Consider the following 15,878-nt stretch of genomic DNA (forward strand, 5'->3'; position numbering starts at 1 on the left):
CTGGCAGAACGAGCGATCTCCATTTACTTTACTTCCTGTCCTCCCGTTTCATCCATGCGGTCTACGTTTATTATGCGAGTTGGGATGAAACGATCTCCCTTGGCAAGATTCGCGACGGTCCGAAAATTCCAAGCAAGCTTGCTGGTAAACATTGTTGTAAATATGCTTAATTGGCACGCGAGATATCGCGCTCCTTTCGGAAACGACCGCGCCAGGACAAACGGCCGGGAGAGCTTTCGCGAACGATTTACGTTCGATTGCAAATAACGTCGCACGAGTTCTGAATTTTGTTAAGTATAGCGCTATTTTGTTTATGATTTGTCGGACTCGTGAAATGCGTCAGATCGGACGTGCTAAATTTGAGCGTAGTTTCTGATGGTGACACGTTGGTCAGAGGATTAGGAACAGGATTATCAGTGACAAATGGTGAAAAAGTTTCATTGCAATTGACGTTGTCGTTAATTTTGAAACGTTATTAAAGATCTTACAGAGTTACAGAGTTTGTGTATTTATCGTACATACTTTTCAGACGTTCCCTTCTTCGTTTTAGTTTAGCGCTGAATTAGAGATGGCGGCAATTTCTTGAAATTTTCATATGCAAAAGTATGTTCATCATGGGACAGTACTTGCATAGTATTACAAAGAGTATTTTTATTTGATTAAAAATTTACTGTTATGAAAATGTTACGTGGAATCTGATAAGAAACAGTCTCATTGGAAAATGGGAAAAAAGTATATTAGACGATTCTCGTGTATAGTAGAACATTAGAATTTTGTCTTCTTAGCCTACTAGTGGTAATTTTAAAATGTGCTATCAGTGATAAGCCAACAAGCATTCTAATTTCACGTACATATAGTCTATTAATAACCTACAAGTTCTGAAATATATACCAACACCGACTACTCTTTTACTTTTGCTTTGGTTCGTTCCATAAATACGTAGTCCAACGATTATTCAAAATACATAGCCGGCATAACAGAAAACGTATTTTCGAGCCGGCAGCCCGAAAATATCTAACGAAAGGAATATCCGGCAGAGACGCGGCGCGTTCAAGAACATTCAATTCATATCCCACGATCCGGCGGGAAAATAAATGAAGCTATTTTCGTAGACACCGCGCACGTTATTCGGGATCGCCAAAAGCGACGAGTACAACCGAGATTCTCGAACGTGATCGGCCTTTTGATCGGCTTTAATCAAGATTTCCAAGGTGACGCCGCCACCACGCGCGGAATTTCAAAGAATCCTAACTACCTCTTCGCGCAATTTTATCCACCGAAATTCCCAAAACCATTTTGTCTTTCTTCCTATTCGATCCAAGGTTACGTTGTAAAGCATACGCAACGATCCAACGTATCCCAAATCGATCAATGCCGAGAGAATCTTCCTCGACGTTTTACCATGCGATTTATTTTTTATGGTTAGACGCGTTCATATTAATTAAATGCTTTAAAGTGCACCGTGAATGGTAATATTGGCAAAACGTATATTTATCTTGATCGCGGTTCTTGCTCTTCTAGCTGTTTGATCATAGTCTGTCACTATAACAAAGGAAAAGCCGATTTTCCAGAGAAAAAGTAAACGATCGTTTGTAAGATATTAACGTACAATGACAAAAATTGTATAAACCTGACTCGAAGCTAATTTCAACGAAATCTTCGTACTTCGAATCAAAACCTTCGTTCTTTCATTGACAAATAGGAAAAACCTTGCTATGTACCGACCAATTTTAACAAATGCCCATTTAACAAAAGTTTCATAAACCAATACTCGCGAATACTCGCTCAAGAAAAATGTCATGCTCTCAACCAAAATTATTATTCCTTACGATCGTTGTTACAGGTTAAATGCAATATCCCCTAATATTACCTACTTATAATATCAAAAAAGAAAAAAAAGGCGTTGTCAGAAATCGCCAACGGGCTGTAGTTGTAGCGAAACGTGTAATTCGAGAGACGTATATTATGCACATGAGACACGAACAACGTCTGTTTCTCGTTCGAGGCTACGTAGTTTGATATAAAAATTCCTCTCACCCTTTGCTTCAGGACAATCAGAAATTTGTCAGGCAATGCTACAATAGTTACGTTTACCCTATACCGACTGAAATTCATCGATACGAAGGAAAAAATTCTAAAGAAAATTGGCCGATGAATCGCCGAGGTGTATTCGTTTGCCAACCGGAAATCATGTTTCCCCATCATCGACAGTCGGAGCGATCTCGGCTGGACAGGGCCTTCACGGTGACGACGCGACGCGACGCGACGCCGCGCCGCGAGCCAGCCATGAATCGAGCGGTTTGCCGAGCCGCGATTCTCGGCTGGAGACGCGGCCACACGTTTCGATCGATCGTGGTCGGTGGAGCGCGGCAGCGAGAGCGCGACAGAGATGCCTAGCGCCAAAATAAATCAATAAAATAGCGGAGTTCAGCTCGAGTCAGTCAGCCTCGTATACTCGTATACGCGTGCATATAGAGAACTCGTTTTATGTGTACGGATATACTGGCTGGTAAGGCCGGCGAAGTCTCTCGGAGCAACGAAGAGGAAATCACGAACGAGGAAGCAAGATAGATATATATATAGAGAGAACGATTGTAGAGAAAGAACGAGACGGTGAAAACAAGGGAGAAAGAGGAGAACGAACATCGAGGGGGAAAAAGAGACGTGCATAGATGGTTAGAAAGAGATGGTTTGGTAGAGACGGCGAGGAGAGACGAGAGAGAGAGGCGAGCGAGGTCGAGACACGCGGCAGCTGTCTGGCGCCAGGGCCCCCCTGTTCCCTCAAACAGTCGCGCCGAATGCCACCCACCTTAGCCGACCTATTGTGCCATTCTGAAACCTGCATCCCGGGAGCCGGCTTTCCCTCTCTTTCCTGTCCGTTACCAGCCATCCGTATTATAGCTCCTTCGCGACCTGCTCGTCCTGAACCAGGACACAAGGTGAGGAGCCTCCCTCGACCGCCACTGACGGATATTTGACGTCATTATTTATTATTAATGCTCTTTGTTTCGTGGCGCATCTTGTAGCGTTTCAGCGCACGGGTTAAGCGTACGTTCGTGTAGGTTCTCCGTTGCTTGATTGCTTCGCGGATTTTAAAGAGCGTATCGCGGATTGAAATGTTTTCTCTGGCTGTGAATGGAATTTTGGATGCGATTATCGTTTGACGTTCATCTTTCTTTTGATCTTTTTCATTTTCTCTTTTTTTTTTTTTTTTTTGCTGTTTCAACGTACTTATAACTTCGCTACGTTCTTTCGATCGTTCTTCCCGGCTCGACTACGTGTACATTTTTCTAACTAAAAAATATATTTTCTAATTAGAAGATATCTTCGAATCGGATATAATACGAAGAAAGCACGATTTCTCGTTTCGATTGGCGTTTATAACATTTTCTTGAAACATGGCAAATTTGTATACTAAAATGAAATATCGGAAGATGGGGAAATATTCAAAATTTAGGAAGGTGAAGTTTGTGTCGAATTCTATTTAGGATAAAGCCACTAAATTAAATTAGGCTGGTTATTGAATCGATTCAAGAGACTTGTAATCACATATTCTCGTTGTTGTGTCAGTTGTCTTGAAGATATGCTTTGAAGTGTGGAACGAAGTCGAAATTGTTTTGAGTATTTCTTTATTTGGAAGCAGAATGATATCGCAAAGTGTTTTCTGTCGAAGTGAATGGAATTTTGGTTCAGATTCTTGTTACGTATTTCTCTTTCTCATTGGCTTTTTCTTCGTTTTACGTTTCAATTTCTTTAAAAATTCAGATTTAACCATTTTTTTACGATCAGATTTTCAGGAATTTATTAGGAAAATTGTTTTTCTAATACGAACGTGTTACTCGATTTAGATTACAGTTTCTTAAGGTAAGAATCAAATATTTTTTATACTCTACCGTCTGTTAATCCTTTGTTAAACCAAAATTTAGTTTGCTTATGAAAACAAACTCTAATTGATTATAGTTCCTTATTATGATTTGAACGTCAGATATCGATGATTGTTAAATAAATTAATCAATACTCATAATATAACAATGGAGTACAATAATATGATGATAAATAGATAAAATGAGTTAAATAATTCAAAGATATAACTATTTATATCGATTGATACAGTAGACGCATATGGTTTGATTGGAGCTGACTGTTTGTAAGAGAAGAAGTTCTAAGCATGTCAGATATGTCGTCCCTTGTTTATGGAATGCTGTTTGACCGATTGCCAGCGAATTGAACGGATGCTTTCAGAGAGGTGGATGATCATTGTTTGCTTTGGCTCTGCGAAATTAATGAGTTCGATTTGCTTACGCAATTGTGTGCAATCGCTATAAGAGGAAAATGTTCGCCTGGCTAGAGTAAAGCAGCAAGCAATCGTCCAACTTGTTTATTTTATTGGACAGGAAGCCATTAAACGTTTCTATCATCTATATTATGAAATAATTAAGGGTCAACGTTGCTAATTCTATTTTTTAACCCCGCGATTATGAAAGGAAATACTAAAGTCTTGCCTAACACCTTTTTCGTCACTGTTCTTTTTATCGTCTTAACTCTGCACTTTTATAAAGTTTAAAGAACTTTCGTTTATTTTTAATTTCTCTCATATATATCATATACTTCTTTCATTCGATTTTATTTGGTTCTATCGCTTTATATCAATGATAAATTATCGCTTTCGTCAAAAACCATGGCAATTCTCTTCCAATGGAATTGTTCTTTGATCCGTGTAATAAGCTTAATGTACAAATACGTTGTTCGAATTTTCGCGTGACTTTTACGCATTTTTTTTTCCTTCCCTCCGTTTTAACGAACATTTCAAACGTCACGCAGAGTTTTATCCGATTCTCAATGAGTTGAGTAAAACAACTAGAACTTCTTCTTTCTCTCGTAAGCAACGAAATTCCGATTACGAAGGGCCGAACGATATCGTTGAACGATTAATAAAAACCGTTGATAAAATGTCGACGATGCAAAACGTGGTCTTTATCGGTGACTTGGATGTTTTTCGTTCCACTGGCAAATTTTTCACGGATGGAAGGTACACATTGGAGGCGCTAAAAATAATTTATGGTGTTATGTCACGTTTTATTGAAACGGTGGCCCGATACGTTTTTATCAGGTAGAATTTACGCTTTGATCCGGCTGGTTCGTGCCAAATAAAGTTCCGTATCCAACGAATTAGGAAACGCTTGTACGTATCGCGTCCTCGCTGCTGAATTACACGTGATACACGAATTACAACTTCCCGTATCGAAAGCGATAAACCGTGGTGAAATGTTTCGAAGTAACTCAGGGCTGCCCCTAATGCCAACTTCGCATCTCGTTGAATTAAATACCACGAACTGTGTAATTTATGTCGAACGGTATCATGCCAATCTTTGGTAAATGCATTCGAGGTAAAAGTCCAACGCTGAAACGTAGATTCTCGTTGACAGCGACGCAGCAACTTCAACGCAGCGATTCTAACATGACGTTGTATTTAACGCAAAGTAAAAACGAATTAAATTGCCCCTTACATTCCATCGTCGATTTTTCGTTCAGATTATTCTTGCGGAATTGAAGATCACGCAGCAGAAAAACATGATAAGTATGTGCGTTTTTGTTGGTTCTCTGATTTTAATGTCATTTTACCACATTAAAAAGTAGTATTTTAACGTGACAGTTAGAAACGAGAACTTGTTAGCTACAAAGCTGTAAGCCTTTGAAAAATAGCTTATAAAGTTGAAGAACTTTCGTAAGAGGCCAGACCTGTCGCTATTAAGCGTACATTCATAAAGAAATACGTACATGGCAGTGGAAAATATGTTACTTGATAGTGTTATTACGAAGCTAGTATAATAGTATCTGTGCTGCATTTTTAACATAGTTCTTCAAAAATACTATACATACGTGTAATAGATAATTCTTAACAAGGAGCCAGAGAAATTTTCACGATGAAATAAATCGATATAAACTGTAGAATAAACTTGTTTAGGAATACATTTGATACGGTTATTTGTAGCAAAATGAAGCGTATGTAAAGCCACTAAATAATATGTAAATCGATATGTCACGCGGAACAGTGGAAATTTACCACGAATCCTAAATGCGGCGCTAAATTTTGAGGAATTTTTATATGAAAACGATCGAAATTCGCGTGGAACCCACTTTCTCGCGCGTTTCTCTCGTACGATTCGCTAAGAGAACACTCGTCGGAAATGCGATTTACTGGCGGCTTGAAAACGTCTGAGGTCGACAGTGCAGTGGCCTTTGCATAGGTAAAGCCAGATAGCAAGAGCGAAGCTTTCGACGCGCGGCGGAGACACGAATTTTCCAGAATTTCCGTCGTCTTCATCTTCCGTTACTAAACAACTGCCGATCGAACATTTTCTCCTGGTGAAAGTTGATTTTCAAATGGCAAGCAGGTGAATCGTGTAAAATCGCGATTCACCGACAAAAATGATTCGCGCGGTTCATAAAACTCTGCGGTTTGTCTCCTCCGACGGTGATAAAAACAAAGTATGCAACATCGTCAGATAACGACAATCGAAAGAGGCGTTAAAAATTATCTCACCAAGCGCGTCTCGAGTATGTTTCGAGCAATTTACGGACACGTCACGTTGCTACCGCTTAATACGTATTTCTCTCCAACACCGTATCGTAAACGCATCGTTTTTACGATGCGGTGCGACAGAACGTGCATCTGAGTCTCGCAAACGCGCACTAATTTCTGGTACCAAACGTGCGAATGTCTTACATCATCCGTCACACGAAAACGTCCGATCTACGTGAATGAATATGAACGTTTTGTCGCTATCAATTTGCCAAGAAACGAACGATTGTCTGTATCCTTTCGAAAATTACTAATTATCAGTAATTAATCCAAGAGTTAATAATTATTTAAAAAAACATAATTTTGGTCTATCCACCTGGTATTCCTTAGCTACTTTTCCTACCTCGGCACTCGTCAAACGTATTAATACTGGAACTACCATACCAGTCAAATTGATTGGTTTTACAATTTTATTTTAAAATTCCTACTGTGTATTATATTTTTTTCCGCAATGAGGTAACGACTTTTGTAACGATAACTAAACGAATAATATAACGAATTGCATTTTGTTTTATATGTATTCAAACTCGAAATAATTTTGTATCAAGACTATTTATATCAATATCAGTCAAAATGATTGGTATTTGTCAAAGTGTAAAAGGATTCTGCAATATGTTTATCGAACTCCAATTAACCAGTTTCTTCGTTTTGTACAACTTCCCATATGTTTTTTTACATTTTTACTGTGTATCATTCAATATGATGATATCATTTATCAGGAAAATTCCGGACCGATCGCTAAATCGTTAGATGCTAACACTAGAAATACCATTTTATACAAATACAATTTTATAAATGTGTCAACCCTCGTTTAGGGATGATGATCCCAGATGGATTAATAATAATATAATGGATTAATAATATTAATAATATAATAAATTAATAATAATAAAAAGATGTACCACATAACATGGAATTGCTTCAGTAAGAAAGTAATAAATCAATAAATATAAAAATATTCCATTATTACGTATTTTTTACAGACCATCTTCTTTTTGACTGGTTCTGATAGGAAATAGCTTGGTGTTAACTATCGATAGTTCTAGGTGTTAACTATTACACGCGAGTTATTAAAATTAAGGTGCGGTAGTAATTAGTCGTACGATCATTTCTGGTTTTTCAATGACGAAGGATCTTAGCGAAAGAAAAGAAAAGGTTGACAGTTAGAAAGTTAAAAAATTAAAAAAGGTTGAAAGAAAGATGAGAACGAAGCAACGGAACCAAGAAAACAAAACTTCTCTGCAATGACTACGTACTTTACGCAACTGTGTGTGCAACTGTGTTCAGCTTCGAGAGCCACGGCTCTTCGACCAAGATAATAGAAATTCGTGGAACGGTCTCGAGGGCGGTGCGCTCGTGTGGCCAGAGAATCGAGCCGGTCGGGTGGCCGCCGCCGCTTTCCTCGTTCTAGTCTTTGCCAAAAGCGTTTCGGTCGTTCCGCGAACCAACACCGCCGTATGTCTGCGCCGAAATAGAAAAAACGACGAGAACCGTAGCTGACGCTGCGTCACGCGTGAAAACCTGCGCGCGCGTCAGCTCGCTGGAACGCGCACGCTAAAGGAAATTTCTCCGAGCATCCGCGCGCGCTTTCCTTCTCGCGTAAATACGTACTCGTGCCTCGTATAATAAGACACTGTACGCCTTGTCGCGATGGCAAGAAGAAGAGAAGAGAAGAGAAGAGAAGGACGCGGAAAAGAGACGAGAGTCGACAGAGAGAAAGAGAGAGGAAGAAAAGGCAATAAGAAAAGAGTTTTTCTGTTGCGGGTCGCGTCGCGTATTTTTAGAGCGGCTGCGATATTGCTCGGAATTATGCAGCCGTGCGTCGTGAGCGTTTAATCGCCGGCAAGGATGCCGATCTTTGACCTTGTGAGCAGCCTCGCGTCTAAGCTAATCCCTCGTTCCGCGTAATCGAGGCTTTGCATCGGCGCGTGCTGAACCAACCGTGTAACGTCGAGGATGCGAAATAGCGCGGGAAAATCCAACGTGATTAGCAGAATTAGGGTGGTTTATTGTAGCTTTGGGGTTGCCCCGTTGCGGTTTCACGCTTGGATGCCTGTGATTTTATTGAAGCGAATGACGGAGGGGTGAAACGTTGGTGTAATATTGCCAGGGGTTGTTGCTGGCGTGATATATTCGAGCTTCTCGTGGATGAGTACAGCGAAAAGAGAAATTAAAGATAACAATAAGGTGTTACTGTTTCAAGAAAAAAGAAATTAAATCGATGCTTTCCGTTCCGTCGTCGATTTTTCGTCAAAATCATATGGAAACGTTGCATCTTCAATTACCGAATCAGCAACGAAAGTTACTTACGAAATCGAATTATTAACAAAAGTTGAGACTTTCGAATTGTTATTATCCGAATGAATAGAACACTCACGTATTTGTGGAAAATTTAAATGTGCGAAAATGTACGTAATATTCGAAGTAAACTATTTGTTCGACGAGGCCCATTCCTTTTAGGAAATTCCAAACTACATGTCCTTGCCGAGCTGTAAAACTAATGACTCCGGGGTTAGGTAGAAAACTCCGGGAAAGGACCAGTCGAAAGGGCACAATGGACAGACGAAACCCAACAGCTGGTAGAGAGAATCGGCACGGTAGGAAGCCACCAGACATCGTACCGTACGGGTGAAATATTTCACTCTCAACAAGATCCTATCACGGCCGTGTTCATAACATCACACTTTACTTTTGTAATACAGTGCTAGATTACTCTAACACTCGATCTATTAAACCTCCTCCACCTTGAGCGTTAAGTCATTCGAGATACGCGATATCGACCGATCGATTTGACCTGACCGGTTGCTCTTTAGTCGAGAATTCGCAACGCTATTCGTTACGATATTTAGACAGCAAGCGAATGTCTATATCTACGCGTCTATTTGTTTCAAATTCACCATTTAATTATTAGATGCTTAGAAATTGTCATTTAGAATAAAACAATTTCAGGTGACGTCACAATGACAAAGAATATAAAACGATGAATAATTATTATTATCATCGAATGGCTAACTTCCCTTGACGAATTAAATGCGCATTCGTAAAGAGGGAAAATACACGGAAAACAAAATCGATCATTTAATGGTGTGATGGATGAATGGGTGGAACTTGACCTAGAGGAATGACAGAGGGTGGGCTGTACGTCCCTTTGTATTTGCCCCATACAAGAAAGGTCGTAAAACGGTGATAAAAGAAATTGTTACATTTTTATCCTTCTAATACCATCTAATATCAACATCTATAAAACGATACAAAAGGAACGATCTTCTCTCCTACGAGAATAATTCGCTCATTCGTATCGTAATTAATTCAAGCTTCAACAAGGATTCAACTGCATTGAATCGAAGCGTTCGACGTTTGGCAAAAATTTTTTGAAACCGATGCAAGAATCTGAAGAAAACACAATCTCGATACAGCACGATCGATTCCTCGTAAGTTCCCGCAACGATATTCTATTCTTCCGAGAAATTAACATCCGGTAAAAACGCATCCTTCTGAAATATACAACAGGTAACAGGGTCGCGATCGCGACCGATTCGACGACGACTTTTCTGCGATGAATTTTTGCCGTATCCCGGTCAGTAATTCTTTTAAAGATCTCTGTCTCTCTTTCTCTCGAATAGAAAGAGTGCTGGCGGACTTGCAAACCAGTTCAGCCGGGAATCTTTCCGATGCTCTGTTCTCTTCGACACGGAAGTGAAAAACGCGGCGAAAGACGAAGAGAAGAAATCGTTCGTAGCATCGTTCAAGGTTAACCACGTGGATATAGGCGTAGCCATCGACCAATGGCGTAGCCTGAGGATCGATGTACCCACTGAACAACCGTTAAGCCTAATGAACGGCATTTACGCCGTGTACATTTTTTCTTCGATCAACTATTAACCACTGTTCCATCCGTTTCTATGTTTTCACATGATTTTCGTCGCGATCGCCGTCTGACTGTTACAAGTTGCGTAGCTAGCTGTAATTCGAACCCATAACACGTTGACTGCCGCGGTGGTCACCGATGGCCCACGTTGTAACATTTTTTAGAACCATTCAAACGAAATAAATTTCGTGAAGCGAAAAGGTTTCGTTCAGAAGTTTCATCATTTCGATGGTCATTCGAGTCTTAGGAGTTACACGAGGTTCTAAAATATTCTTATTTACACGTTTTATAGGTTATTAACGTTTCTATAATTTTACTTTGAATTAATTTGTTCGATGAAATTTAAAGTGAGAATATTAATTTCGTTCCGTCACGTATCGTTTCTGTTTCATTCCGATCAATGATTAAGTATCGTAGATATTGTTCTATCGTTAAACTTATTGAGTGACCTATTTATGGAAACCTGTTTCTATCCGAATTTCTCAGATTTCTATCTTAGTCAGTAATCTATCGTCCATAGTCTGTCAATAACTTTATTACGAAAAATCACTCATTTTCGTACGTGTTGTATCAAAAAAAAATTTTTTTTTGTAAAAAATAAATTATATCATTTTCGCGTAAGAAAAATTTCTTCGTTTCATTTGTTTTGAACTTCATTCTATTACACAAGCTTCTAATTAACGAGCTAAGGAAAACGTGAACCAGAAAACGTGATGAGCAAAATATAGTATGTATATAATTTCCCCTTACGTTACTTTAGAGAATAAATCATTCGGTTATTGTCAATTGCAACAGATTGGAACCGACTGATAAGATTGTGAAAAGAAATTATTACTGATTCATTTGTGATACAGTATTACAGTGGCGAATAGATAAGTCGAACGTATGTAGACACCTAATAATCGTAAAACATAGGATTAAGATTGGCTGTTTGCATGGTCGAAACGGTGGAACGTGCCAATGAACACGATTCGCGAAATAGCGGAACAAGCACTCAGTATGTCGATACGTATGCGTGTGGACGAATGAATTTCTAATTGACTTTTTGCTACACGTAGCGTGTAACGTATACGTGTTAATTTGAAGATACTTTAAAGAATCGATTTAGGCTAAATTTGCATAAATTAATAACTAACATTTGCGTTTAGTAAGATTTACATTGTATAATTCGCTATTTATTATCATATTTTTCTATCGATTTAGTCGCTACATTTTTTTTGTATTTCATTAAAGATAATAATTTGACGAAATAGAGAGACTAAGAGAAGAATCTTGAAATATTAATCTTCGCCTGTTACGTTTCGAAATTTGCTGTTTCTTTATCGTCCAAGCACGGAGAAGGCTTTAATTAAAATTTCTGTTCCACTATTTACGAACGTAGATACTCTTTAAACATATTACAACGTAGAATCTAAAAATCGTTTCATTAATCGTTTGTCCTCTTAAACGAAGTTTGCTCACAACTCCCGTGTCAATTTTACCATCGTTAGTAATTTAGCTCGTCATTAAATCATCTAGCCTGAAACCTTTGACATGTGAACACGTCAGGGATACGTCATTTGTTTATTACGCCATTACAATGACGTGTCCGAGTTTCATTTTATTCGCGTACTAATTAAACAATTAATTCAAACGAACGAAAACACGAAAAGAATACAACAAAATACAAAATACCCTCGTCACGGTTCAACAATATTCTCCGCCGTCTAAATATATCCCACTTTGTATCCTCGTTGAACAACGACTAATAAACGTCACACCAAACACTCTCGTTATGATCCTCTGATTCCTTCGTTAAAAAGACTGGAAGGAAAATGTGAAAAAGAAAAAGAAAAAAAAAAAAAAGATGAAAGAATGGAAGAAAAATTCTCAGCGCAAGATATTAATAACAAGGATAATTGATCTTTTAAAATGGTTTTCTCGCGTCGAAACGAGCAGAGCAGAGGCTTAAAGCTGAAAGGGTTAAGATCAACGAGCTGGAAACGAAGTGGGACACTTGGCGGCTTCCTTTTCTATGCAGTCTGCGTTTTCTTTCGCGCGTATACGCCTCAGACGGCGGAGATAGACACGAAAAGGGGTATGTATAACCTTGAGGACATAGTTACCTTCTCCGTTGGTGGTAAGGGAGCCGGGAAGAGGCAGGGGTGTGCTGTTTTTGCACCGACGTTGATCCCCTTCGCTGGGCGCACGATCTGAAAATAAACGGCAACCCCTTTAGAAGCTTCCCTTGTGTCAGGATCGCTCTTACTTTCACTCTTTTTCTCTCTTTCGTACTCTTTTTCTTTTTTCTTTTTTTTTCTCTCCTTTTCAGCTGTCACTTCGTGGCAAACATTTGCCTTTTGAGACGAAAACTCACGTGTCGTTCATTTTGATGAATGAGACGAGCAGCAAGCTATAACACGATGATATCGAAAGAATATAATCGATAATTGATATAGTGGATGACGTAAATGCCAAACAAATTAGGCGACATTTTTTAAATGGGAAATGATGTAACTTGTACGTGGAAAATTCCGTGAGAAAGTTATGCAACTGTAACACGTGGAACAAGTTTGTAGGAAAAGGGCACGTGAAATAAAATGTCCGATGCTCTAGTTGGAAATTTTTAATATTTATAGAAATGTTTGAATTCTTAATTAAAATCTGTCGTGAATTTTTTCCTTTTTATATTTACCGAATCAATAGAAATTTTTATAATAATCTGGCTATTTGATTGGAAGTTGCCTGTACGTATTTTTATCGTAGAATTTTAAGCTTTCAGAAAGTTCCTCGATTTATCTTAGCTTCTAAGCTTATCGCAAAATCGAGCTACGACTACAATCATCAATAGAATTGTAATTGAAAAAGAAGAAAGCATAATGTACATGTAAATAAATTTCATTAATTCGGTATATATTTCGCCATCTATTTTTCGTTTAAGTTTGTAAAAATCATTCATGTTAGAAACCTATAGCGCTCGACTATTCAATAAAATCAAGATTAACAGAAATACATATATATGTTTTGTTTCTACCGGAAATCTTCTCTTCTGACACTTACATATCATACGTCGTTTACCATTTCTATTGCTTAATCGTATTGGCCATTCTGAAAATTGTCTAAATAAAAAGTCTTGGACGATTGAACGTATCACGCACGTGTTTCATGTTGTACTCGTGTGCATTGAAATTATGTATTTTTATAAAATAACCGTTTAATTCAAAGAACTAAAACTTCCAGACTTTATTGAACTCGTTATACGTTTCTGGCTACGTGTTAAAATAGAACTGATTTCATATTCTTTTTGTCTATTCGTACTTTTTGCTTTTGCTACTTATCTAAGCTAATTTTCCTGTAACAAGTTTACGACTTAGAGAAAAAAAAAACCCGGAAATAATTATCTCCGATTATGCTGTCACATAAATACGACAACATAGAACTAATTTTATGCTTTTTTCTTTATATTATTATTGGTCTAAGCTAGTTTTTTTTACAGCATGATTTATTGTGATTTGTGAAGAAAAAAGGGAAAGATATGTCATCAAACGCATAATCACGTTCAAACGTATTACGATGTACATATGTATGTTCTTACTTTTGATTAGCGTAACTTATCTGGATTTACGATTAATGCAAATTTCCATTTGCGTCTGAATTACTAAAGCAAAGTCATGCATAGCGAGTGAGCGAGCAGCGAACTATCTGAATCAATCGAACGGTTGGATTTCCTTATTCTCATGGCGATAAAGATAAACATCTCTTTGTCAGTTTTCATATTCCGTGCTATATGAATAAAAATAAGAAAATTATTTTCCAGTTCAGACTTTGCTCAGTTTCTGCCAGGGCCTGATAAAACAACTAACTTTATATTCTCGATAAAGTTGTTTCAACGGTATTTCTTGTTTTTTTCATCTTATCTATCCTTCAGTTATAGATAACCATCTCACAGCATGAAAATATCAAAAGTCACATTATTATTTAAATTATCAAAAGATAGTAATAAAACGATACATCGAATTAATAAATACGAAAGAATGCAGAAATCGAACGTTACCTAATTTACGTCTTCCATGTCGTTTAAAAATCTCCCGATTCCTTTCCATTTGATAACAAGAATAGCCTACACTTAGTCTCTAATAACCGCGCTTTAAAAGTAACTTTCCATTATACAAAGAGAAGCGCGTGCAATTTTCATACCACGTTCCATCAAACATAATCAAAATCAATTTCTCAAAGCGACACGTTCTCACAATTTGCAGACCAAAATACCGCGCTAAAGTAACATTCGCAAAATTGTACGTATTACTTGTACTATCGTTTCTTTCTTTTCCAAGGAACCAAGAATCAAAAAGAAGACACGATCGGAAATACCGCGCACAATGCGAAAATCCTAGCGGAACAAACGAGCACTCCCGCAATTTACAGACCAAAATCTCGCGAAAAAGGATCGTATTGGTGGAAGAAAAATAGTATTACGAGAAGGCTACCGATTTGTAATTTCTTTGATTGCCACGAAAACGCTAAACGAATAGGCTTAATTCGAAATAAGTGACACGATGCAAAAGACCCAAGGAAACAAGCTTTGAACACGATGGTACAGGCAGAGAGCGTTGCAAGGGGACCGATTCTAAACGCTGCTCTGTCCCATCTGGAACTAGTTACAACGGGTTAAACCAAGGGGATGAAACGTGTCCGCCTCGATATAGAAGCACGCGTCCTATTTATAAGTTCGAATCTCGAACTGACCAGAAAACCAAACACCGCGACCGCTTCGAAGAATCGGTAATGGAGTGCTAACTAACATCTCGGCGAGATAGAAGCGAGTTTGGAATGCTCTGTCGCGGTTCGAAACGCGAATATTCCGATCGCGACGCTAGGGATCCGCGTTTTATTTATGGACGGCGTGGAAGAAAGAGGAAAACGTTACGAACGTTCCTAGAAACGTATGATGCAAACTCGTGCATACGTGTACGTGTGTGTTTATCACGAGAACGTTACGACACGAAGTAGAACCGTGACCATCGAAATTGCCATGGGCGAATATTATAGCCGATGGAAAATGTAAATGCAATGATTAATGGTACTGATGGGTTTTCTCGTTCGTCCTTTACAATCGTCTCGCTCGAAACAATATCCTCTGTTTTTTTCTTTTTCTTTTCAAATACCTTCTTTTCTTTTCTCGTGATGCATTAAGAATAAAATATGAACGACGAAGTTGTTCAATGTCGACGAATTACGATTAGATCGTGGTATCGACGATGTTACACGTTATTTCTACTACGATAAATTTCGTTAATTAGACAAATTACATGGCAGCAGAGATATGTTTTCCATTGTTTGAAATATATTGTGATAGATTACGATTAGCTCGTAGTGTCGATGTTATATTTTTAATACGATAAATTCCGTTCGTTAGATAAGTTAAGTAGTAGAAGCATATCGCGTATT

The 15,878-nt window shown here is 38.3% G+C and overlaps 1 protein-coding gene across 1 annotated transcript in view; it reads right to left on the minus strand.

The window, feature by feature from the left end:
• The window catches only part of Dad (Daughters against dpp), a 107,474-nt gene that overhangs the window by 47,071 nt on the left and 44,525 nt on the right, over positions 1 to 15,878 (minus strand). Inside the window, exon 3 of the mRNA XM_072009600.1 lies at positions 12,557 to 12,643. Within this exon, the coding sequence (XP_071865701.1) occupies positions 12,557 to 12,643 (87 nt within the window). The remainder of the gene's footprint in view (positions 1 to 12,556; positions 12,644 to 15,878) is intronic.

This window comes from Bombus fervidus, chromosome 8, assembly GCF_041682495.2.
Source record: "Bombus fervidus isolate BK054 chromosome 8, iyBomFerv1, whole genome shotgun sequence".
Taxonomy (NCBI): Eukaryota; Metazoa; Arthropoda; class Insecta; order Hymenoptera; family Apidae; genus Bombus; species Bombus fervidus.